Source organism: Polistes dominula, unplaced genomic scaffold (assembly GCF_049000335.1).
Source record: "Polistes dominula isolate Pdom_NZ unplaced genomic scaffold, Pdom_raw_medaka contig_17, whole genome shotgun sequence".
In the NCBI taxonomy this organism is placed as follows: domain Eukaryota; kingdom Metazoa; phylum Arthropoda; class Insecta; order Hymenoptera; family Vespidae; genus Polistes; species Polistes dominula.
The window spans coordinates 2,817,377-2,844,721 of NW_028301049.1; the positions used below are offsets into that span (position 1 = coordinate 2,817,377).

Below are 27,345 nucleotides of genomic sequence, written 5' to 3' on the forward strand. Positions count from 1 at the left end.
CTTAGGAATTTATCACAGACGTCTGTAAAGTGTATAAAGTATGTTTCTTTGTGTCGTACTAGTAACGCTCGCTATGCCACTGAAGTATCTGCCAAACAGGGAAGAATTCTTCCATCAAGTAGAAAAAAACAAGAAAAAGAAAAAAGAAAGAAAAAAAAAAGGTAAAAGATAAAGAACGTGATCGAGCTTTCGAAAGCGTTACCATTCAACCTAGTTTTCACGTCTATCACAGTATCACTGAATAAAGAATCTCTATCTTTGTATACACGTACAGTAAATCGCAAAAATATTTGGACATTAGTTTAGGATCAATTTTATTATTTCATACTTTAAATATTCGTCAAGAAATTGTCTTGAAATCAATCCAATTAATTGCACAAACATTCCAATAATTCACACATATAATAATATTGATTATAAATTAACAAAAACCTTAGTGAAATATATTAAATATATTATTTATCAAACACAAGATTTCTAAACGTGATCATTAAAAAATATAATGTCGTGATATTGTTTGTTCATTCGAAAGGTAAGAAAAAAAAAGTGAATTTTTGATATCAACTGTATCTATTTTCAACAACAGTGAAATTCGAATATCTTCGTACTGATATATAAAGTGATTCGAGAAACGATAGATTATCTATATAGTTTGGAAGGAACCTTTAAGCCGCAGGCGTCAATTTCGAGGGCGTTAGTAGTGAACGATAGTGACGAGAGAGAGAAAGAGAGAGAGAGAGAGAGAGAGAAGAGATAGAGAGGTGAGGGGTGGTTGGAAATGGTTAGAAAGGGGTGAGTGGGGTGTTGTGCGAGGAAGAGGCTTGTGGAAACTGTTGAAAATGGTGGATAGAAATAGGAGAAGGAAGGGTATGCAAAAGGGATAGAATATAGGGAGAGATGGTTTGAAGGGGTGGAAATACGGGGTAGGGGAGCTGGGGTTTGTAGAGAAAGCCGAAAACGCAGCTAAACGGGCGCGTCGGGGTAGAGTAATGCAATCTCGTCATCGTTGCTCACGCTTGTCGCTGGTAATAACGATTATTTTCGTGGTTCCCGACGTGAAATAAACGCTTGCTCGTGCTACGTACGTTTCAGCCAGTTCTGCAATATGCTTTGCGATATAAATTTCATGCGATTTCGCGGTATATTGTTAAGGGGGTAGGAGGTAGAAAGGAAGGGTAGGAGTAAAACGTCAATCTATGCTCGATCTGTGTTCTCTGTTAGAAACTTGATGATCGTTAAAATATCCTGAAATTTATTATTAATAATGACAACGTAATATTTAATGTATATACAATATATATATATATATAATAAGATGAAAATTGTTTATAATGTTTTTTCATTATTTTATTATCAAGATTTTAATTGTCCTTAAATTTACGTGACAGTTTTGTATCTTTTTGTATGTATGATTATTAAAAAAAAGTCATTTCTAATCGAGAATGTACAACTTTCAAGTATGATTGAATAATTATTAAAGAAAAGAAGAATAAGAATAAGAATACGAATAAGAATAAGAATAAGAATAAGAAAATAAAAGGGAAGGAAAATCGTGAAAAGGGCTAGCGCGTGAAACTCGAACTCGACGTCAACGAGTACAAGAAGTTTTACGAACTTTTACCTTACCTTCTGCAACCCGGTTCCCCGTTTCCCTTTTTACTTCTTTCTTTCTCCCTCCCTTCCTTCCCTTCCACACACAGATCCGAACAAACTCTTTGGCTTATTTTCCAAATGCAAATATCCGGAATAATCCATATTTTACGTCAAGATGATACCAAGTCTTACTACGTAGCCTAGCGCAGTGTCCTAGGTATATCTACTTTCCTTTCCTTTCCTTTCCTTTCCTTTTCTTCTTTTCCCTTAGGTTCTTTTCTTTTCACGCGTTATATCCGCGTGTGGAAAGTTTATTCGCAAAGTTTTCTTGAGTTTCGTCCTACGTTCTCGTCGTCGTTGTCGTTGTCATTGTCGTTGTCGTCGTCGTCGTCGTTGTTGGACGAAGAAAAGGCGGACGATAGAAATGTGCTGGTCCCCTTTCCCACCCCTTTCCTTTTCTCCTCTACCCCCTTTTGCGAATCTTCCTTGATCCTATAGAGTATTACGTGAATCTGTCAAAAGTATCATCTACCCTTTTTTCCTCCCTCCCAGCCCTTCTTCGTCTATTCCATTCCATGGCAACCCTCCTCTGAACGTCAGCAACCAACCCTACCTCCCCTTTCTAAGTCGTCGGGAACGTTTCCATTCGAGTAATCGTGCGGAACGGAAACGAAATGAAGCTTATTTTTCTATTCCATCCTATATCACGGAAATACAAGTAAAAAAAAAAAAAAAAAAAAAAGAATAAAAACCCATACTTTATTGTAAGTTTCATAGGATACTGCAAAAGGATGAGAGAGAGAGAGAGAGAGAGGTCTGGGGATGTGTTTGGTAAATGTCACGTGATTTCTCGTGAAAATAATATATTAATCAAATATGTTTAGTTAGGATTTTGATTACATAGAAGGGGAAGATACGTGTTATCGTGAAAATATATATTTTTCAGATTTATTTTATGGTTTTTTTTTTTTTTTTTGACTATTTTAAATATAATTTATTATAATTGTCAATGTGAAAGTTGTATTATATAATATTTTAAAAAAAATAATAAAATAATTAATTCACATTGTGTCGTAGTTGTCTTTTCCTCGTTCGTTCTTTCAACTAAAAAACCAAACGATTTTCGCATTTTCAAACGAATACAATTTTCCGAGGTAGATTCCGCGGGTGTATTATATTCGCACCGATGTAGATAATTGGCTCCATTGGCCGCGAACTTTTAATTGGTTCCTTCGTTCCCTGCTGCGTATCCGTGACGTCATAAATACACTTCTATCCTCCTCCCCGTTCTTTTTTTCTCTCTCACTTTTTCTATTTTCGTCTGGATAAAACTTCTCTGGTAACACGTCGATGAAGATTACCATTTTAATTTCTTTCCTTTTACTTTTACTTTTACTTTTCTTTTCTTTTCTTGTCTATCCCATCCTTTCCTGTTCTCTTTCATTCTTTGTTTTATTTTTCTTCTCTGTCTCTCTCTCTCTCTTGTCTGTTGTCTATCCCTTTTATCCGTTAGCAAATCACTGTTGAAAAATAATAAGCACGCGTGTCATAAAGGCGAAAGTTATTAAATTTTACAAAGGAACGTGTGTTGGATTATCTTGCTAATTACCGTGGAACTTCCAATTATGTATGACGATAGAATGTCTCATAATTAACGATAACTTTTTCACGCGTTAGTATTATAAGTATTTATGTGTGGGTATACGTATATAAATACATATATATGTATAACAAGAGACGAGAGAAAGAAAGAGAGAGAAATTATACGCATTACTTTGGTTCGTTGTAAACTAAATTAAATTAACGTCGAGGTATCGTGGATAGTCCGATGATGAATATCCTTTTTGCGTCTGCGAAGTTAGAACAATTTTTGAAATAAAACCAATCGTTTTAACTGACTCGTTTATTAAATACTTATATCTACTTACTTTCGTTAATACCAGTTCATTTTTTTATTTTAATCTTTTTTCTATATCATTAAAATTATATATAAATATTGTTCACTGGTTATTTTTGGAATACATAAGCAAATAATAATCGTACAAATGCATTTCAAAATTGTAAACAACTTATTTTTTCTCTCATTATATATTTCATATTTTTATTTATAATATTTAAATAAAGTATAAATCATAAAATAGTAAAATAAGAGTTAAAAGTTATCTCATTGGTTGGCACGAAAAGATGATGTTTTTACTTTGAGGTTCGATTTCTAACGAGTTTCGGTAGAAAATCAACGAGTTCTTGGGTTTCGTTCGATACCAGCACCCTTCTTATCGCAAGAATTTCGTCGATTCAGGTGATCTCGTTTGGACCATGCCGATTTCTTCACTTCGTTCGCAGTAGAATCGAAAGAAAATACTACGAGGTTATTTCAACCATCTTTTCCGTTACCAACCATCGTTATCTCTTCTTCGAACGAAAGATAGAAAGAAAGAAAGAGAGAGAGAGAGAGAGAGATCTTTTCTTATAACTTATTTCGAGAAAACTTCATCCTCAACTCTACCATTGCAGCAAAAGCAAAAAAGGTTTCAGCAATTTGCTTTTCCATGATATTTTTACTAATGATTTTGTTCCTATTTCTAATAATAAAATTGAAACCAATTAAATTCTATCGACGCGTTGAATGTTATCCAGATAAAACGAAGATATTTATTCCCCAAACCTCTTTTCCAAAATCTTTTATCCTTTTTTAACGTTTCATTGAATTTTTGTCTTTTCACGATGTGTATTATGAATTGTTCTTAGGTTGTTTAAACGAGTAAGTTCTTATTTTACCATCCTCTCTTTCGTATACATCATGCATACTTATGCTAGGTGGTGGCTTGGGTACGTTTCTAATATTTGCATTTCGGCTCTTGTGCAAATTTAGAAACGCATAAAGGATCGTGTAAACACTAAGGTAGATGGGATAACCAAAAGCGTGTATATTTAATACTAATCGAGGCTAATCTTCTACTATTTCTAGACTTTATTTAAGCAAATTTGTTTAACCAAGGGAATAGCAAGTTGTTAGAGAGAAAATATTCAGCGAGGAAAACTTTAATAGTCGTTGGAGAAAGTTGAACCATTGTCTTATTTCTTTGTAATTATTTATAATACTCTGGAGAGAATTATTTTCATTAATTAATAATCAGAAATTCTATTCGTCGTATCGTTATATCCAATTAGATCGTTAAATTCGTGCAATGTTGTAAATTTTTTGCTAAATGAAATAAAAATTGTAGAAATGATATTATTAATTACATTAGAATTAAAAAAAACAAAATGTTAAAATTAAGAAGTTATAATTGTAAATTTTATTTATTACGTACAATATTTTCGTTTTACACATGCATTTATTACACGATTTATGCAGTTAGAAAATGTTTTGAATTACTTAAATTTTTCAAATTTTTTAAAGAGATATGTATATGATAATTAATTTAGTATTGCTTATTTTTTTTTTTTTTTTTTTTAATTTGAAGCATTTTTGACTATTCTGAATAGACTCTTTGGTTCTTATTTAATTTTATAACAAATTTGGTTACTTTCAAAATAAACGGTTCATATACATATATGTATATACAGTTTGCGTATCTATAACTATTCGGATTGGATGCCATAAGTGTTAGAGGGGAAGAAGAGGAAGAGGAAAGCCTTGCGTTTAGCTGGATTTACCAGCGATACGACTCTCGTGGCTTGTTTCCAAGTTAAACTCGAAGAGAGAGAGAGAGAGTGAGAGAGACTTTTGGTTGAGTACCCTTCCGCAATAGCCCTTTCCTTTCTCTCGTGTCGAAACTGCGTCCTCGAGGATAAACAAAAGCGTAAGCTTTTCGGTTAAATCGTATTTGCGTTTGTTCTCCTCGGCCGGATCGCGCGCGTATTAAACGAAATTTAACTTCTTTCACTCACCCTCGTCATAATCCCTTTTTGTACTAGCCCTAAGCTTTTAAACGTCATTCTATTTCAAAACCGCGAGGTCTTTTTTTCATTATTGACAGAAACAAAAATAATACAACACGTTTGATAAAAATTCACGATGAAAATGATTTTTATTGTTTTATTTTATTTTATTTTTTTTTTTTCAAATGAATTTAGGAATACAAGTGTGTGATGAAATATTTTGTTTGATTTTTATTTCATTTTTATATTTAGGATAATTAATTTAATATGGATCAATGTAAAAACACACACGCGCAAATAAATCATTGTAAAAATGAATTTCAATTGGATAATTTTGTAATGAAACAATTTGAATTTTTGATTATTCTAAAATAATTTATTTTTAAATTATTTCATGTTAACCTGGCATTACAAAATTGTTTCATCTTCTCGTATTCCTACTTGGAAATATTTGTCAGGACTTAGTATAAGTTTAGGTGTATGTATAGGTGTATATATGCACGTACGTGCAAACGTTCTCACAGGACTGGGTCACCAAAGAGAAACCAATCGATCATTCGTTTCGTTTTCACAGAATTATATATATAAAATAAAAAAATAAAAAGGGAGAGAGGTGTCCCGCTTATAAATTGTTTCGATATCGAACTATATGCAGGTATGTATGCCAACAAAAATAAATGAAATTTTTATTATTTTACGTTATTTTATTTATTAATCGAAATAACATACTCTAGAAATAAATACGTTTCATAATATTTTATTATTTTTATTGAATATAAAATAAAAATACAAAGAAGAAGAAGAAGTAGAAGAAGAAGAAGAAATATTTATCAAAGATAAACGAAATTAACAAGAAAAGAAAATAGGAAAAAAGATTGAATAAATAAATGATAATGGTAGGGAAGGGGGATAAAAAGAATTGTTAAGTTCTGCATTGCGTAATGCATTTTTATTTTCTCACCTAACCCATTTGTCAAACCTCGACGACAAATGAAATAAAAATGAGGTGAAAAGAATATCGTACGTTTCGTTCTTCACGTTTATTTCTCTTATTTCAAATTGAAATCGTGAAAACACAGAATAATAACTTTTATTTCTCATACAACAACACGTAGACAGATAATTGTCGATATCTCAGGTTTTACTCAACGTCGAACTGAAACCATTTAGCTAACGGAAGGTTTAATCGTCAGGTATTGCAGGTGGGAATCACAGGTGTAAGGAAAGATAATCGGTTCGACCTAACTCGTCTTTCTCCTCCTCCTCCTCCTCTTTCCTCTTTCATTATAAATAACAATCCTGATAGGATAAGAACGAGAATAGCTTACGAATTCAAACGTGAAAAGTATCAAAAATGGGGATATCAGGAATGGTTGGTAGAATCGTTTGGAAAAAGGATAACGTAACCATAAAATTTATCAAGTAAGTATTATTTATATCTGTGTGTTTTCGTATGTGTTTTGCATAAAACGTTGTATTAAACTCGTCAATTATTTTATTAAATATTAAAATATAAATTTACGATTAAACAAACCAAGTTGCATATATATTCGATATACTTTAATAAAAAAATATAAAACAATTTCAGACACGAGTACTTTTCTTTTGTTTAAAATACTAGTTCGTCAAAATTGGTCGATTTGAAAATACAAAAAAATGATTACAGCAGTACTTTGAGAGAGTATAGATAACCAAGGTAAAAAAAATTTAGATAGATACGCATAAAATCCTGAAGTACAGAGGAAAACTGGTGATGGTGATGGTGGTGAAATGGCGAAACGAAACGGAGGGGAATAATAAAAGGAGAAAGAGAGAGAAAGAGAGAGAGAGAGAGAAAGAGAGAGAGAGAGAGAGAGAGAGAGTTCATAGTCGGTTCAAACGACGACGAGGATCTTGATTTTTACTATCGTTCAATATCCTCTCTTCGGGTTTCGAATATAGATCGTCCCGGAGTCGTACCGTTTCCGTTCTTGGTGGTCCATAGGGCTAGTGCATTTTCAAAATAGCTTTGGAGGAATGGATATTGTGGTTACGAGACGAGAATATACTGGCCGTCACACAGAGAAATCGATATCCCAAATAGCGTATATATATAGCGAATGAGATTTCCTTACTACCATCAAATCCTTCCTTCCTTCCTTCCTTCCTTCCTTCCTTACCTTTCTATCTACCTATGCGAGAAATACCTATCCTGTGCTTCCTACCTGATACTATCCTTGCTATGTTGCACGCATCACGATTTTCAGGAACGTTCTTTATATGTATTCTTATCCCTAAAATTCATATTTTTTTTCTTCCCTTTTTCCACCCCCTATTTAAATTCTTTTTTATAGGAATCTCTTGTGTCGGTCAGAACTTTTCTACTTCTTCTCTTTACCTTTGACAAATCAGCAACATTTTATTGCTTTTATTAGATCATCAAATAATTTCTATCATATTATAGAAAATATTCGGTTAATTTGAGGAAATAAATTCTTACCTTTCTCTCTCTCTCTCTCTCTTTCGTTTTGCTTCTTTTACAAAGATACGACTTTGACCTGGCAACCATTCAACTTTCCAAACAATTTCTACGATATGATAATTTTAGCCAAACGCCATGTGCCGAAGGTTTCGCATAATATCTAAATGACTGGTGATACGTTTAGAAATTCTTCAGAACTATTATAAAATGAGATAATTGTTAAAAAAAAAATAAAAGTATTTTATCTAATCGAGTTATTATCAAAAGTGAAGAAAAAATGATCGAACAACTCACCTAACTTTGTTCAATTCGGATCGTGGTGATTCTTCCGGTGACTTATATCTCTTGCCAGGCTGTAACAGAAAGAATAAAACCAAAATAAATCCAGGAAACATATATAAATAAATGATCGACAAATCGTGTCAGAATTTTTGGTCAGGTAGACTACCAAATCGTCGTGGTCACGCAACTTTGAGTACGATATGGTGTAAAAAAAAAAAAAAAAAAAATAATAGGAGAAACAAAAAACAAGCGAAGCGTTCGTTATTGCAAAAACCAATCACGGACTCGTTACATTATAATGCTTCAACGAGCAACGGTGACTTTGATGAAAAACAAGCAGGGGTTCCCTCTCGTGCATTCAAAATCGTCGAATAGTAGTCAAACCCCGTGGCTTCGGTTATGCTGGTACTTCGATTTTGTAAATGACGCGCGTGCCGAGTTAACAACATCGAAAAAAAGGGCTACGAAATAAAATTTTACTCGATTGCCAAAACGATGTTTCTGAACTATCAGAAAAAAAAACTGTTTGGTTTCGTTCGTTTGAATCGAAACGTGAAACCGAATGCTAACCGATTCACTGGTCAATGTATATTTTCATTCAGCGATACGATATTAGGAATTTTCTTTTATTTAATTAAAAATCTATTCGCGTGGGTTACATTTTTTATTATTTTCTTATTTAATTAATTCGATAGTATTTACATTTATTTATATCATTTGATTTAATGTACATTATTATTTAATATATAAATGAATAAATTTAACAATTTTCCAATATATTATTTCTTGTAAAAAAATATTTTATATTAAAAATGAAACTAATATTTCGTACACCCATTGATGAATTTTAACCAGTATTACCTTTGAATAAAAAAAGAACTTACCCTCAAAATATAATTGAAATATAATTATAAGAAAGATAAACTGTTTGTTAGGTTTGGAATGCATGTAACGTGCATCAAGTGTTTCTAGTTCAAGCGGATCTAATGGCAATTGTATGAAGAGGAGTGAGAGAGAGAGAGAGAGAGAGAGAGAGAGAGAGAGTGCTTTGCCCATTCTATCGGTAGCAGGCATTGTAAGCGTGGGCTTAGGGCTGATGTGAAATCAGCCTAATCACCGAGAAGTGTCGCCGCTACATGGTGCTAATCCGATCGCAGATGCTCCTTTCGTTCTCTCTCTCTCCCTTTCTCCCCCTTTCAATGTCTCCAACTGTCCATCCAGTAGCATCAGCTCATGTTCCGTTTGTTCTTCCACCCTCCTTTCACCCTTCCCCTTTACTATCTCTATCCATCTATGTATTCATTACTCTCTCTTTCTCTCACGTTTCACATTGGTACACTCGCTCATCACAGTGTTTGTTTGTGGCTACCAACGTTAGTTTATATCCTAATCGTGGTGTCGGCCTGCTTTCCTACGAAATCTACGATTAACAAGGAACTACGTGTTGAATTAAACAATAGGAGAAACCCACCCCTCTAGTATCTACTTATCTTAAGCACAAATGACTATTTCCAAAGGTTTTCATTTGATTAAACTAGAAACTAAGTCCTTTAGTTTCCCTTCGTTGTAATATGAATCAAACATACATCGGCCTATATCACGTTAAACGCCATATATATTAATTCCTATGTGTTATATTTCAAATTTATCCTATCATATTTTTTGTAATTATGTAATTTAGGGGTGGGCCATCTACCCTCGGTAAAAAAATATATATATTCACTCCTAGAACTAATAAAATAGTACAGATAAATTTAATGTTGTTTCGTTCAAATAAAAATGTTTACAATATGAATTATTTTTTTTATTAACGTTTATTTGTATAATTAATTTGATGTTTAAGATTAAAGATTATTAGTTCTGATAAATGAATATTTGTCTTTTGATTATTTAATAATATTTGATTATTAATATATTTGATTAATTAATCAAATATAATAATAATTATTTTTCAATATGTTTTGAAGTATTAACGATTTAAAAAAAAAAAGGAATATTATTATCCAACATTCTATTCGAAAGGTAGCTTAGAGAGAGAGCAGATATTCCATTGTAAATCGGTTCTCTGCACACATGCATACCTAAGTGTCATGAAATTCGCTGATGATGGACGCTTTCAAAGCCGTACGAAATGCGGGACCTATAACGATGCATCATTGAATTTAGTTATCTTCACAGGCAGGAATCACAGGACGATCGAATATTCAAACGCATAGCGAATTGTCTCTCTTGTTCGATCTACGATAGGGAAAGCGAATAATTTTCAATTATTTTTTCTATTAAATATACTTTTTTTATTATTAATATTGTTTAAATATTAATCCGGAGAAATTTCATGATTTCATAATTATTAAAAACAATCTTGCATTCTAAGTAGTATTTCTATTTTTATTTCGTACATTGATTGTCTTACGTGTCACGCGTGATTCTCAATCAATGGTAAAATCAATTCTATCTTTTCTGAGTACTTAAAAAAAAATATAAAAAAATAGTCACGAGTGTATCTCGTGTACACGGGAAGATCTCATTTCATCGTTTGAGTCTCAAGAGTTGGCTTGAAAAGATGAACGTAAAAAAAAAAACAAAACGGAAAATGAAAAATAAAAAAGTAAAATTATTCAAATAATAGAGAAAGATAAAAGGAAAACGAAAAAGGGACCCAAGAGTAAGAGAAAGAGAAATGGGGGGGGGGAGGAAATGAGAGAAAAAAGAGGGGGGACTAGGGGAGAAGAAAAGAAAAAGAGTGAGAGCAGTGCGTGAAGGGAAAAGAAGGTAAAAACGGTGTCGGCATGAGCGGAGGAGGTAAATATTTTTAAAGCGAAGAACGCGCGCGTTAGAGAGAACCCCTTCTCTAATTAGCTTGGTATACGAAGTGGCTTTTTGTTTAATTAACACGCTCGTAGTAAACTACAACCACGTACAGCCACCTAACCAACCCTCTCTCCCTCCCTTTTACCCTTCTCTTATTCTACCAAGCCATACCATATTTTGTACTCCTTTTTCAACCTTCATCGTGTCTTCCTTCTAACACTCGTACCACCTCCTCCTCTTGCCCTCCCCCTCCCCTTATTCCAACCTTACTCCCTCTCTTTATACCTTTTTCACACACACACACACACACATATATTTTTCTTTTTTTTTTTTGTAGCCTCGTTCTCCTATTTTACTCACAGTCGTTCGTTCTCACTTTTCGTGACACATCAGATGAGTATTAGTTTGCTTAAAAATTCGTATTCAAGGGTGTCGAGTTTAAAAAGGGTGTCCTCAAACGAATCTGTGTTCGTACCAACGAGAACGTATCAACGAACGTACATACAGAGTCTCTTTCTCTCTCTTTCTCTATTTTTTTTTTGTTTTTAACTTTATTCCTTGTAATTTATCTTATTTTTCAACGAGAGCTCGAATACGTTAAGCAACAAAAAACGAGACTTTTGATATCGTACTTCAATTAATTTTGCTCTATATTCTTTTGATTTGATTATTTTTTTTTTCTTTAAATAAAACTAAATTTTCTTGTAGATTTACTTTACTGATTCAATTTATTTTTAATTATTATTACGATTAAATTTGTTCGTTTAAAAATACTATTTTATATATTTAAATTGTTCAAATCTTTTTTCATAATTTTTACGAATTTTTCAGGTATGTAATTCAATATTTAAATACCACCCTTTTCTTCAAATAAATAATTATAATATCCCACATATGGAAATAAAAATAAATATTTAAATATAAAAAAATCAAACAACGTATATTATTCTATAAATAATTACATGTTTTAACACGCGAGATATAAATTTTATAATATTAAATAAATCATATGATAACAAATTAATAAAAATTGTTCAACTACATCATGGATATTCAATTGTCCATTTAAAAAGCAAGCAACAAATGATAGAATAAGAATTGTTTAAATCGTGCGTGTTGAAACGTTTGCGTGGCGTTAACGTTGGAAATAAAATGAATAAGCGATTTGCCGTTTAAAATCCAAGTAGAAGAGTGGGTTGAGTTTCGTTTAAGTAAAGGCTGCAACGAATCAACCAACCAACCAGCCAACCAACACACGACGATGACACGCGAAACTGCGTTTAATTCCACGCAGAGTGGCACACGATTCGGTTCGGTCTGCGAACTAAAGTCATGGTGTCGCTGGACGTTAACTGCATGTGGCGTGTCGTATTTATAGCTTAACCGTGACTCTTCCTCTTTCTTCATCATACAATCTCTTCCCCAATCCCCCACTCACCCCCCGAACTCGTCCGTCTTCTTATTCGACGTCGTTACTTTATCCTAAAATCCTTCATTTGCAATTACCGCGTTATATGCTGACTATTAGCTTTTAACACATGTAAACTTTTTCAATTGAGATTTAAATGATATAAGATTATACCTGAGAAATTAACTGCTCTATTGGAAATATGATCTTATTTTATATATTTCTTTTAATACCAAGATTGAAAGACTAGTCGTTAGATGTCAATTTGAGTGCTGTCAAATCCCAGATATGAAAGATTAAAATAATCTGTATCTATTTTACTTCTCGTGTAATCTTTTTAAGGAAGTTACGTAGAATCGAACTAAAAATAACTGTCATTACTAGATCATGTGTGTCTAAAACGGTATCACGGTTATTACATGTTATAATACAATTTTATGAACAATTCAATAATCATGAAACTTTTTCCTACAAGTACGAATTCGATTACTTTAATAAAAAAAGTTAATAGTTTTAAAGAATAATTAAAACAAAAAATCAGATATAGGTATAATAAAATTGACTGAGAAACATGTACGTGAGAGAAATCATTTGAGTAGGAATAGTCCGTTAGAAATGTTCTCACGTATAACGCCCAAGGAATAATCGTGATAATCGTCTTGCGTCACGAATGGAATATACATACACATACAAACACACATATATATATACATAGAGAAGTAGTCGTTTTCGTAGCATGGTTTACCTTAACGAGGAGACTTCCGAAGGAAGAAGTGCTTGAGTTAGCTAGAGAAAGATTAGGGATGGAAGTTAGGGGTTGGGCTCGAGATGGGTGGTGGGTAGGGTGCCAAGAGAAGAAGGGGATGGATGATAGAAAACGCGAAAGCTGAGACCGGTCAACACTTTTACCCTCTACTGTCTGTATCCCCCCCAATCAGATAAGATCCTGTTTTCGTCGTAGTAGTCACTTTCAGCCTGGTGTTAAAACGCCAGGCCCGTTGTACACGCCGTGGTTTAAACGGTTAAAGTCTTGTCCGAACTCGGTGAAACTCATTTGCTCGCGTACCGGCTATCTCTTCGTTCAAATCTTCCCTCTTTCTCTTTCCCTCCTTTTCTTCTACTTGAAAACCCTGTTGCCTTTACACTCGCACCACCGACCAACCCCCCCACCACCACCATCTTCTTAACCTTCTTCCACTCATTCACTCATTTTCTCTTTTTCTTTCTTTCTTTCTTTCTTTCTTCTCTCTCTCTCCCTCTCTCTCTTTTACCTTCACAACCGTTCTCGACTATTCTATCTGATCCTTTTTCTTTCCCCCTTTTCAAACTCTCATCCCCTTTTGCTTAAACCCCCATTCCACGGGACTCCTTTGTACTCCGATTAGTTCTCTGTCTCGACTGCACAAGCCAAATTAATTTCCCTCGCCTTCGTCGTTTGAGAGATACTGCTAATAGCCCGATCATACTACGATTATGAATAAATCCTCCTTGTTTTTTCTTTTCTTTTCTTTTTTTTTCTTTTCTTTCTTTTCTTTCTTTCGAGCAGAAAATCTAATGGCATTCATTATCTTACTTTATTCATATTTATTTGTTGTTGATAAAATATTGAATTTTTCTAACGAAGTATACATTTTTGATTGTGTCAAATAAAAATCATGCTGATTTATAAATTTAATTAGAATTGTTTTTTTTTTGCACAACCAAAAACAAATGATTTATCTTAAAATTTGTATCGTTTTGATGACTAATATAAACAAATTAAAGGGGGGTTTTTTTTTTAAATCCCATCTTGACGTTTTGAAATACTAGCGTAAAAAGAACAATTTTTTTTTACTGGACATAAGTTTTAAGCAAGGTTACTACCTTTCGGCCCTTCGTACTTGTCTCATGGGTCAAGTAAGGCTAGCGGGCCAAGTGCGAGGACCGAAGGGGGTTGTAACGCTACTTCAAAGTTATGTAAAAAGAGAAATAGAATATTCTTTTTTCTACGTTAGTTTTTCCAAGCCCCTAAGGTGAGACGCAACATTTTATAAAAGAAAATCTAACTCGGTAGGGAGTTTTTTTTCTTTTTTTGAAACAACAACCCAAAAATACGAATTTGTTCCTAGATAAAATAAATTGGTAAATCAATTCAAACAAATATTTCAAATTAATTGTCTTTTCTTTTTACTTTCCTTTTTTTTTTTTTTTTTTAAATTTTCTTTTACAATAGAATGATTTGATAAATAATAAATTTGATTTGATATGCGTTCGACAAAAGATAGAAGAATTTGTAATATACATTTGTATGAAATAGTAAGAAATATAACCATACGAATTTTTCAGAAAAAGATTCGTTTTACGAGATACGAGAAAGAAGTTCGATTCTTCAAGGGAAAAGAGTGACGATTTTTCTTTTACGCATCTGCACAGACATACACACACATACATACACATACACATACACATATTTCGTAGCTTCTCTTTCATACTTTCATCCTTTATTTCTATCTTTCTTTCTTTCTTGTTTTCTATGATATCTTTTCCAAACGTTGACAGTGGACTCAGTGGCACCTACTTGCCGGAAAAAGGTCGATGATCGATGGTATTTCTACGGGGGACGTTGCTGTTTGTATACCCTTACCTCTTACGAATCCAACGTGAATTTATCGCTAGAACGTCACCCAAAAGTTCTTCGAGTTCAAGGAGAACGCGATAAAAAAAAGAAAAAGGGGCATGAAGAAGGGGGAAAAATCAAAAAAGAAAAAGAAGTGGACACCGAGTCAACGTCATTTATTTCGTGAAAAAAAAAAGAAAAAAAAATGAAGAAGAAGAAGAAGAAGAAGAAGAAGAAGTATTTCCCACCCACTCATTTTATTTTCATTTCTTCCTATCAATTCCTTGACCTTTCCCTTTTATAAACTTTTTTCAATCATTTTCTTGATCAAATTGATATAGAATTAATTTACAAAATGAAATGATTTATATATTCTGTTGAAATAAATCAATCTCGTATATGAAGAATTGTTACGCATAATAGTTTTATAATTGGAACGGAAAACAAATGATTCATTTGTTCTATTATCGAGAGATAAACGATATATTTGCGACGAGTTAATTCGTTACATTTCTCAGTTAACATTTAAAAAATTTTTCAATCGTTGAACGTGCAGAAATGAGAATTGATTTTCATCGAAAATCAAATGGTTTAACTTTGAATACATTAATGAATCGTAAAACGATGAATTGTTGAGTTTAATTTAATTTTTAATTGGAATTAAAAAAAAAAATAAAAAAAAAACAATGACTTCTGTCTGAACGACAGAATAATACAAATCTTTTTGTAAAATAAAAAATAAGTTTCTAGAGAAACTTCTTGGATATTTTCTCATCAAATTTATGAAATAAAATATTGAAATAAAAAATCAAATAAGAAAAAGACATTTGTTGCCAATATTGTAAACTATTCATGATACTTATGAATAAAAAGAACAAGAATTATCTTTTCTTTTTCGTTGACTCGTAGTAGTTCTTCAGTTTTCACCCTTCTTTCTGTAACCACCATCTTTATATTTTTTTTGTTAGAACATCCGACCGAGCATCGTTAAAAGGCCAATGATCGTCTATTCACCGTAACGGCATCGGTCCCATGAGACTGTTTCGCACTGAATTCACAATCAATGCACTTTCACGAGAATCGTATCGCGTCGATAAAAATGCATTACCATCGTTCGTAATCATTTTCAAGAGAAATAACAACGAGACATATTTAGATGCTTGATTACGATTAAATTTAATATTAATCTGAAAGTATTATAGGGGATTTCTGAGTCGTTCGTTTATCGATTCTGATTTATTTTGTATAGAATTGTTTGAGTATACAATAAACTTTGATAGTAATTTTTATCATTATCATATATTGCTATTGTTACGTTTAAATCATCGTAAGATCTTCAAATGTAATATCTACACTATGAATCTCAACAAATGCGTTTAACCATACATCTTCGAACAAAACCAAAAACAATACATCGTAAACATTGAAATCAAATGAATATTACATCTATATTGTTAGTAGCAACTTAAAAATAGACAAGACAATAATAAAATAAAATTGTAGTTAATCACGAATGATTTTGATTACACAAAGTGGGTCAATCAGCAAGCAAGTGTTGTTGAGTTTGAAGATATAGATGGGGGTATGTTTCTTTGAAAGATAAAGCTAACGTTGAACTATCGACTCCTCCTTTGTCGTTAGAAGATAATGACCGACGTAATAATGCTCGAGGATGTCCAGAGGCGATCCTCATAGAGTACTCTGCAGGCAATATGGCTCTCGCAAAACACAACGTCGTGCTGTTCTCTCTCCCAGTGAAACAAGGAGGAAGCAATGAGACTGTAGGAAGAGGGACGACGTTCGTTGGTATGTGTCACATAATCATGCACGTCACAATGGTATTCCACGTCTATGTATGAGAGAGAGAGAGGGTTGTTCTATGTATTGGAACATCGACCAACTGAATAGGAGATACTCACGTGCAGGCAGGGATAGTACGAGGATATAGGATACCTATATGAGACACTAACAGCAGCCACTGATTATTGCAAGCCCTATAGCAAAGAGCAGTGATCTACTATACTCTACTATACTCTACACTATTCTATCTATCTCTCTTACTATACCTAACTATAATGGTTGTCATCGTATTCGAGATAACCGATATCAGATGTTTTAAATCGGTTAACACTTGACTATGATGATGTTCGACTATAGATAATAGAAAACATTCCTGACGTTACACTAGAACAATTACTACTGTTCATGTTCGAACGATAATATCCATTAGTTCTATGAATAGTTGAATTCATTTAACGAGCCATTTATTCGACAGAAAGAATCCCATCGGTTGTATTCACGTGTGTGAATAATAATATATTCGCGAATTAATTGTTACATATTGAAATGTTTAGCTGGATATTTTACAATTAATAAATGAAAAATATAAATCGTATTATTATTTAATTTAATAAAAACGAAATAAAAATTAAATGAGAGATCTCGAATAAACGAGTCAGCAAAGAAAAATGTAATATTTAATTACGTAGGATTATGTTACGGGGGTTTCGAGTGTGGGGTAAAAAATCAAATAAAAAATAAATAATTAATACAATTACAATATTTATTGATAATATCTTTCGATAATTCATATCCATTCTTATAATTTTAATTATCAGAATGTACTTCAAATAGAGTTCTATAAAAAAACACGAAAAAAAGAACATAGATAAAGTTTAACGAAATGTAAGAATACTTAGAAGAGGATAATAAAATAATAGTAAAGTCAGGATGAAAGATTTGAGGAGGAGCAATCCGTTCGATTGAATCTGAATCTTACAAGTGTGTCCTTGAGCGGATGCATCTTACCTTCTCTCAAGCCGAGCCTCTGTCCACTGTGAAGAATCGAGAAAAGTAGACTAAGAGAAAAGAGAGACCTTGTAGAGAAGAATACGAGGTGAGAGGTACTACGACACTGTACTCGAATGAACAAGATAGAAAGAGAAAGGTAAATCTAAAGAGTAAGTGAGTGAGTGAGTGAGCAAGTGAATGAGTGAGAGAGAGAGAGAGAGAGAGAGGGAATGAGGTCGACTGGAAAAGCAACAGGTGGGGACGTCTAGCTAGCTAGCAGGCAGGCAAGCATCCCTATAGCTTCCATCGCAACTTTGCGCCTCCCCCCCTATCCAACCCTCTTCATCCCTTTCCTGATCCCCTTATTCAAGCACCCCAAGCAGCAGTAGCAGCAGCAGCAGCAACAGCAGTAGCAGCACCTCTTCTAGCAGCAGTAACACCGCGGGTTTCTGCTGTCTCTCTACCCTCTACCAGCTGATCCCAGAGAGATAGGAAAAATGTTTAATGGGGTGAACTCGGCGGAAAATACCAACGCGACCTCCCCGCGTTACCAACCTTACAACGTTTGCCCCTTCTTCCTTGCAAAATCTCTCCTTTAGCTCGATCAGTTTCACATTAACGACCACGAATCTTTGCTTATCAGTACTCCAGTAACCTTCTTTCTCTCTCTCACCCTTTGAATTACATCCCTATTTGTGTCTCACTCTTTTACTGCTATCACGAATAGTTAGGTTTCTTATTTTGTAGATAAAAGGTACATTAACCAGATGTAATTTGTGGAACGTTTGTAGATATCCAAAAGGTTTTCAGTTAAAGTTCATTTGGTTTATTTTTTGAGAATACTCTTTTTTGGTTAAAAATTAAGTTAATTTAGTTATGAACAAATATTTATGTATGAAATTTATCGGGAGAAAAATATGAAAAAAAAAAATTAGTAGATTAGTAATATCATTTGTAGTTTTGTCCTTTTATCAATGTAGCTTTTCTTCTGACTTATCTCTTTTTCCTTCACGTTAAAGTAACTCGATTTTTACATCTCAAAGTGGCCGAAGAACGTGGAAAAGAAACGTGGCAATAAACGTTACCAAGGTCTTCTTTTCTGACTCCAAACCACCCCTAGGCAATCTTTTTCTCTTTTCCATTTCTCTCTCTCTCTCTCATTTTCTAGACAAAAGAATTCCCGAGGGAACGTGAGATTACACGGTACGAACGGACTCTTTAATAGAAACGTTTCCGAAGTAGTATTAGTAAACAGCTGATTTCATTTGAATCATTTCTGTTCGTACAATAGTACAAATATTCTATAAACAACAAAAATTATTTTATAAATAAAAAAAATAAATGAGTAGGTAATATCTTAAGTTAGAATATAATGAAATAGATTTTGTCATCAATTTTTTGATAACTCAAACAACTTGTCATAATTGTCAGGACAATCTTAAATAAATTCAACCAACCCCGTTTATCCCTTAATAATAATCGTGATAAAAAGAAAGACAAAAACTAGAAAAGGAAAGAAACAGTAACAAATAAAAGAAATGTCAAAAAGAAAGATAGAAATTGTGGTAATGGTGGTGGGTGGTGGAAATAAGAGATAGAATATAAAAGGAAAAAGGAAAGAAAAGTATTCTACAGTTTGAACAAGATGAAACAGGAAAGAGTGTCACTTCTTATGCTAATATCCAAAACGATACAACGACTACGACTACGACTACGACTACGACTACAACTACGACGACCGAGGGTTTTCATAAAGACGACTCTTCGTGTTTTTCCTATTTGCGAAATAAGACCAGCCGAGTTTGTTACACAGAAAGGTGGTTGATGGTAGTGGCGTTTGCGGTAGTAGTTGGAGGGTTCGGCCAACAGGGAGGAATGGCGGTGATGGTAGTGGTGGTTTTGATACTCGTGATAGAAAGGGGTTGTTATGCTCGCGGCATCTGCCACCACGATACTATCCGATATACGATACTTTGTTTGCCGAGTAGTCTCGTGGCCGCTTTTCTACGTAGGCGTGCGTTTTATACACGTATATATATATATATATATATATATATATATATATATATATATATCGGGTTGGGGAATAAGTTTTATCGTATTTTTAATGTAATACAAATAACATATATTTCATATACAATTATTTTTATTAAATATTAATTTTATTAAATTACTTTATTAAATATAATACTATAATATATACTACAAAATATTAAATATTAATTGTTTTACGTATTAATTATTTATCGTTAAAATATATTGCATTGAAATAACTTTGATAGTTTTAGTGTTGAAAATAATTTATTACTTTTTTTGTCAAATTTCTAAACGATGTTCAATATTAAGATTTATCGTATTTTTAATGCAATACAAATAACATATTTTCTATACATCTATACAATTACTTTTATTAAATAATATCTAATTGTTTCACATATCAATTATTTATCGTTCAAATATATTATATAGAAACAACGTTGATACATTTAATGTTGAAAATGATTTATTTTTTGTATCAAATTCATCAGTGATGTTCAAAATATGATAGATTCGTATTACGTTATCAAAGTTAGATGATTTTAAAGTTGTTTATCACGAATAAAAAAACGAATAAACTTTTTACTTGACCCAATAGATATATACATATATATTTTTGGATATATACAGGTATCTATAGAGTTATCTTTCAGTCTCATTCCCTTTTCGATTCAGCAGTGGCAGGAAGAGCTTGAGATTCGTTGTTGCGGTTTAACTGAATAAATCTGAATAGCCGAGGTCGACGACGCGCATTTCCGCGAAAGTCCGATATTTTTTTCTTTTCTCCTAAACTCGAGTCTGAATATTGTTGGAACAAAGGGGTGAGTGAGGGTTGAGGGGAAAGAGGGAGAGGAAAATTGTACTCGACACGGAAACTACAAGATATATATATATAGATGGATATAAATCTGCAAATGAGAGACACTCTTCCAATGAGCACTGCAATCATTACACTTCTACAGACTTAATAAAAAAGAAAAAAATAAAGGTGAGAGTCTACTAAATTCAAAAAAAAAAATAATTTTTTTAATATTTTATGGATTAAGAAGAATGAATGTTGGGTAAACTGGGTTCTATTAATTTTTATCTTTTTTAAATTGATACTTCAATCTTATTTAAAATAAATCCAAACTTTAGATGCAACGCGTTACAAATATATATATTATATTACGTATGAAATATTTTTGTTAATATTTAAACAATTTATCGTTGGAGTAGAAAAATGAATTATTTCGATTGCTCGTCAAGATTTATATCAATTTATAAACTCGATATGTATATACATATATATATATTTTTTTTATTATTAAAAACATACGCACGTATTCATTTTGATTAAAAAATAATATATGATTTTAATTCGTATATTTAATAATAAAAATATATTTATTTTATCTATTTAAATCGGGTAACATCTTTCAGTTAAACTAATTTATAGACAATTAACGCGTGATTTATTATAAAAGTATTTTAAACGATTAATTATTAAAAGAAACAATAATACTTCGTATAATTCATTTGAAATTATTATTATTATTATATATACTCTCATCGTATCCAATCAATTTGTTAAAGTTTCAATAACAAATACCAAATCCGTTCACTCTGATAATAATTGTATTTAATCCTTGGAAGCTTTGTATAATGACTAGAAACTCATGTTCCATCGACTTATTCCTGAAATCACACGAGAAATGTTACGCAATGATGTTTCAACTATTGATTGTTAGATTACATATCGGCTTTTCTATGTCAATTTCGAGCCAATATTCAAAACATCTTGATTATTTTTTAAACAATTAACATCATTCTCATAAATAATCAAAAACAAAACGTTCTACGTTGTCAACAAAATTTCCTTACGAAAAAGAACAATTACAAAAAAAAAAAAAAATGAAACAAAATTAATACATACTAGAAAACAATAAAATACAAAAATAGAAATATAAAACTTGATTTAGAAATATAATTTGTATTCGTAGATGCAAATTTAAGAAATCGCTGGGAATGATAAGAGAAAGTTGGTAATCGGATGAATGAAAGGATGGTTTATTTGAGATGGAATGGAAAAAAAATGGATTACGAAAAAAGAGAAATAAAAATAAACTAAAATGAAAGAAAGGAATAAGAGTGGTAAGGTTTATGGGTCGAGGGTTGGGGGGGGGGTAGAGGTTGAAGGGTAGGCGAGAGGTTTGTGAGGGTTGGTTTGATACTTAGAGGAAAAATTTGTTCTCTTAAGATTTCTCTATGCAAATCTCGTACCTTAGAGTTCCCGCTGGCCGCACAGCCAGTCGTTCAGGTTAAATTTGCATTTTACATCTACATTCATACCTGAACGGGGGTTTGAGTAGGTAAGCCTTGTCGTACAAGTGGTGTACGTTTTCGCGCGAGCGCAAGCACTCACTATGTCTGGTTTTATTAATGATTCGTAAGTGTCGTTGAGGTGAACAAGAAACTGAAATGGGAATGAGAAAAGGGCTAAGGAAAGATAGGAAAGGGGAAATAGATATGTACAAGTTAGCATTCCAATTATCGTAATATCAATTTGTACTCTAATATCTCTTTCTATTTATTATTAAAAATTTAATTATATGTATTTGCAAAAGCATTCTGTGCGTATTAAGTTCGTACAAAGGTGTGTGCATACTTTTGTTGAAAATAAAATAATAATAATGTCAGTTTTATCGTAATATATACATAAAATGAATGATGAAAGAGTCCTTTTTTTTTTTTTTCTTTTTTTTTTTAAAGAGAAGAACTGAGCACGATATAAAGATAAAAAGAAAGTAATATAAAAAAAGTGAATACAAAAGAAAAAGAGAGAAATGGGAGTAAGCTTGCAATTACAAGAACAACGGCGTTCATCTGCGAATGAAAGGTAGCGTTTTCATTAGCGAATGGAATGTCTCCTAACTAAGAATTGTTCTTAACTCGAATGCTTCTCAATCTACTTTATCTGAAACCCGTTAACTCGAAATCTACTGGGCATCCACGTTCCCATCCTCTTTTTTACCCTATTAGATTTACTTGGCATCGTACAAATTATGAATGATTCCGATTATCCGTAAAACGTGTATTTCGATGAGAAAATGAATAAAAGTAAGAAGAAGAAAAATGGATAGAATATTTTTTACAGTTAAACTTGTGTTGCGGTTGAAGAAAAAAACAAAGTGAAAAAAGAAAGGTTGAAAGGAAGAATAAAAAGAGAAAGGATAAAAAAGATAAAGGAAAAAGGGTTGAAGTATACGTCGAATAATGCGATTCCGTTTCCGTAAAAATGGATAGAATCACGTGGAAAAGTTCGTTTTTGCACCTCTCGTAACTAACTTTCGTATCTACCACCACCCCCAACAACCAGCCACCCTTTTCTCTCTCTCTCTCTCTCTCTCTCTCTCTCACTCTCAGTTCTACCTCGTTTTTCCTTTTATCCATTTTAGTTTTAGAAATCGGTGGGTGAGTTTCACTACCAAGTCCACTGATTTCGTTTCCGTTAAATCTCAAACTGGGTGGTGGTTGTAGTGGTTGATGGTGATGAGTATTTGTTCGTTACGTCACATTCGTCAAAGAAAATTAAATAATCGCATGATAATCCTACCACCGGATTACATTCCAACGAGGATCTATTTAATTCACAAAGTAAAGAGTAATTAATTCAATACTATATTCATTTATATGTATGTATATATACTATTTTTTTCATGGGGGCTTAAAACTTTGATGAGAGTGAAAATAATTAACTGTTTGTATTTCATTGAATGAAAGTTCGGATGATTGATGTTGGGTTTGTTGAAAAGTTACTTTTACAAATGTTTTTCTTTTTTTTTTATATTTATTTTAATAAATGAGGTAGAGGTAAAGGAGGAAAATATACTTGTATATGTGTATGTGTGTGTGTGTGTGTGTCTGTGTTTACGTGTATGTGTAAAAAAGAGAGATAGAAATATGAAACGTACGGGCCAACTCGTCTAGCATTTGCTTTTGCCGGTTGATAAAGTTCGTAGTAAATTTCTATAGGAAACCACTACCATTTCGAAGAAAGAGAGAGAGGGAGAGAAATAGTAATTATCTCGTGAGCACCTTTGAAGTAGCCTGACAAACTATTTGGAGGCAAGTAAACGAAGATGGTTGCACGGTTTGCTTGTTCTGCCTGCTTGCCTGCTGCTTTTCGAGATAGTGAGAGCTGATCGAAAACCCAGCACGCTTCTTGTAGTTATTACCTAAGTTATGGTTTCAGAAATGAAATCTTCCAATAAGACGAGCTTATCAATCTATAAATTAAATTAAAATGAAATGATATACTAACTCGAAAGTGAATATGAAGAAAGTGTCTTTAATGTTTGGATGTTGCATTTTGGTTAGTTTACAAAAAAATACACACACGTACATTCTACGTTACATTGCACACACGTGCAATCTACCTTTATTTTATTTTTGAGTATGAACAAATCGTCAGGAATTAGTTTCAATCAATCACACTTTGTTCACTTTCTATTGAATATAAATTTATTTAAATGCTTTGATATTCCTAGTAAAAAATTTGTGAATACACAGATCGACGTTGAAGAGCTGAGATGTAAACAAATTTGTCTTTTTCTTTAGTTAAAAAAAGAAACAAAATTTTAATTAGGAATAAAAAAAAAAATTAAGTTCACTCGATCGGCATTGAAATTGTAGGTGTTGTTGAAGAAAAACTAAGTCTCTCACGATTATTAGATTTCCAGGACAGTGTTCCCTACTGAAAGAAGAAAAAGAAGAATAGGGTGGGTGGGTGGTGGGAGGAAGGGAAGAGAAACGAAAAGAAGAGAGGAAAAGCCGACTTTAAATAGTCGAGACGGTACGATTGGAGAAAATGGCTGGTACAAGGGGTTGGGGATTTGGGTGGGGTTTGGGTGATAGGGAATATAGGATGATGGGGAAGTGGGGAAGTGGGCAAGGGGGAGATAGAGTTGGGGATAAAACTATTTCTCTTACTTTTACGGCTCGCCGGTTGTGATTTGAATACGCCAGTTGAAATACTCAGTTAGCGGCGCGTGCCTAGAATAGTTGATAGCTCTTGTTGAAACCAGTTAAAGGAGCTACTCGTTAACTTCGTTCGAACGACATTAGGCACAGCTCTCATCCTCGCCTACTACCATAAACTCGTTTCTACCCATTGGTCGATACCATTCCCAAAAAGAAAAGAAACTATTTCACTATACTCGTCAAGTTAAATTCTTAGCTAGTTTGGTAATAAATTGACTATGATTAATTTGACGAACGTTGACCTTGATTTTTATAATTTTAATTTTTTTTTTTATTTTTTTTTTTATTAGGAATAATTGAAATATTTCATTGAATCTTACGAAAAATGTTTACCAATTTGTTTATTCTATTATTACATTGAAATTTAGTTAATTTAATTTGCTAATATTTATAGTGGTAGTATTGGATACATTTGTTGGTTTTATCAAGGAAAAAAAGGATCGTGATAACAGTTTTGAGTGAATATAAATAAAAAGAAAAAAATCTAAATTTGATATTTTATATATTTTAATTTTCTAATACTTTGAACATGTGACTTAAATCCTTCTAGTGTTTCATGAATATGCGAAAAGTGATAGAGAAACGTTATCTTTAAAATAAGTTACAATAAACTGGTAGAACAAAATATTTTTTTAACGACACTGAAATAATTCCGATGCATTTGCCAGGTCGTTGCAGTCATATATATCGTTTTAAATGTCCAAAGTGTAGAGAGAAAAAAAAACCAGAAAAAAAAGTATAAAACGATGCATTACATGACGTAGTTTGAAAGTACATTCCGACATATAAATTTCTGACGATTGTCATACATTCCTTTTTTGTCTCCATATATAGGTTTTACACAAACATTATTTTTAATAAAGAAAATAAATACGATAAAAAGAAATACGATATAATATTATTTATTACAGATATTTTTTGATAATATTTATTATAACACAAATAATATTTCTTTAGTCATTTGTAAAAATGCATAGATAATTATAGGATACAGAAAATTAACCACTGTATACAGAAATAAATAAACGAAAGATGATCATATATATTTCAAAGTTAATTTTTTCGGCTTGCCAGTGATTGAATTAAGATAAAATTTGTTAAGTGTTGAAAGGGTTAAGTAAATCACGATGGTATTTGAGATCATGAAGATAATCCGATAATCTTTCGATATAAAAATGGTATTTATATAAGATTAAAATCATTTTCGAAAAGCTATTTGTCTTAAGAAAGTTTAGTTGAAAGTACAGGAGTCCTTCAGTTGTAGTGCATCTTGTCTCATGTCATATTATCGTAGACACATGGACTCTTGTACACCAAATACGCTTTCGTAACGATGCATCCTTGCTTGCATGAGTAATTTCGACTATGCGCTCTCGCCTATAGGACGTTATTGGAAACTGCTTTGATACAAATTCGAGATAACGAGACATGGGAAGGAGCCTCTCTCATCGTCACATTAAATCCCCAAAACGAACGTACCTAATTTGTAAGTATTATGGAATACCTTGTACACATTTTCGTGATAGAATATTCACCTAATTAAAATGCTTCAATAAGATACAAAAACAAATTTTAATATTTTATTTATTTGACAACGTGGATATTGTCATGTACGAAAATAATAATTACTATTTTTAAATTCAATTTACAAATAATTAAATAAAATATTACATAATATTCTAAAAACATTAAAGAGTATTATTATATTTTTTTCAAATTTTTTAAATAAATCATCATCCTATTATTCAAGAGTTCATCTTCACTAAATTTCTTATTTCAGTAAAAATTTTCCGAACAATCTAATAGAATCTAATAAAATGTAAGACGTCTTAAAATTCGTTTAAAAAAATTGAAAAATAATAATAATAATAATAATAATAATAATAATAATAATAATAATAATTCAATATCATACTTTATTGTCAATTATTTGATCAGTAATTTATAGTGCAATCTTTTAATTGGTTTACAACCATGCTAACAAAGTAGAATTTTCTGAAGTATAGAAAAGAATGAATAACGTGATGTATAACTGCATGTGAATGTATGTGTTAGAACGAGGAGTATATATACATATATATGTCTACGTATTCCGAGATGAAGAGAAACACTTTGAACAGGGAAAGTAAGCGAATCTCAGAAGCGATGTGACGGCCGACTTTTGAAATTAACTATCCAATCTAGAAGAGCCTCCACGGAAAGTACTTCCTCGTCAATTTCTCTTACAACCAATCAAAACTTCCTTCCGTTTTCACGAAAGAAAGAAAAGAAGAAAGAAAGAAAGAAAGAAAGAAAGAAAGAAAGAAAAAAAGAAAGAAAGAAAGAGAGGAAGGAAGGAAGGAAGGGTGAGTTTTTCTATTCGATTCTGGAAGTACTTTGACTCACCCTTTTTTCGTTTACTCCCTTCGATGTTATACAATAGTAACATAGTGAATGGTCTCGGTACTAAAAACGAATAAT

The 27,345-nt window shown here is 32.3% G+C and overlaps 1 protein-coding gene across 6 annotated transcripts in view; it reads right to left on the reverse strand.

The window, feature by feature from the left end:
• Positions 1–27,345, reverse strand: part of Scgdelta (sarcoglycan delta) — a 194,763-nt gene that overhangs the window by 56,059 nt on the left and 111,359 nt on the right. For all 6 annotated transcript variants that reach the window (XM_089175486.1, XM_089175490.1, XM_089175489.1 and 3 more), the window contains one exon: positions 8,234–8,292. In XM_089175486.1, coding sequence (XP_089031612.1) covers positions 8,234–8,292 — 59 coding nt within the window. The remainder of the gene's footprint in view (positions 1–8,233; positions 8,293–27,345) is intronic.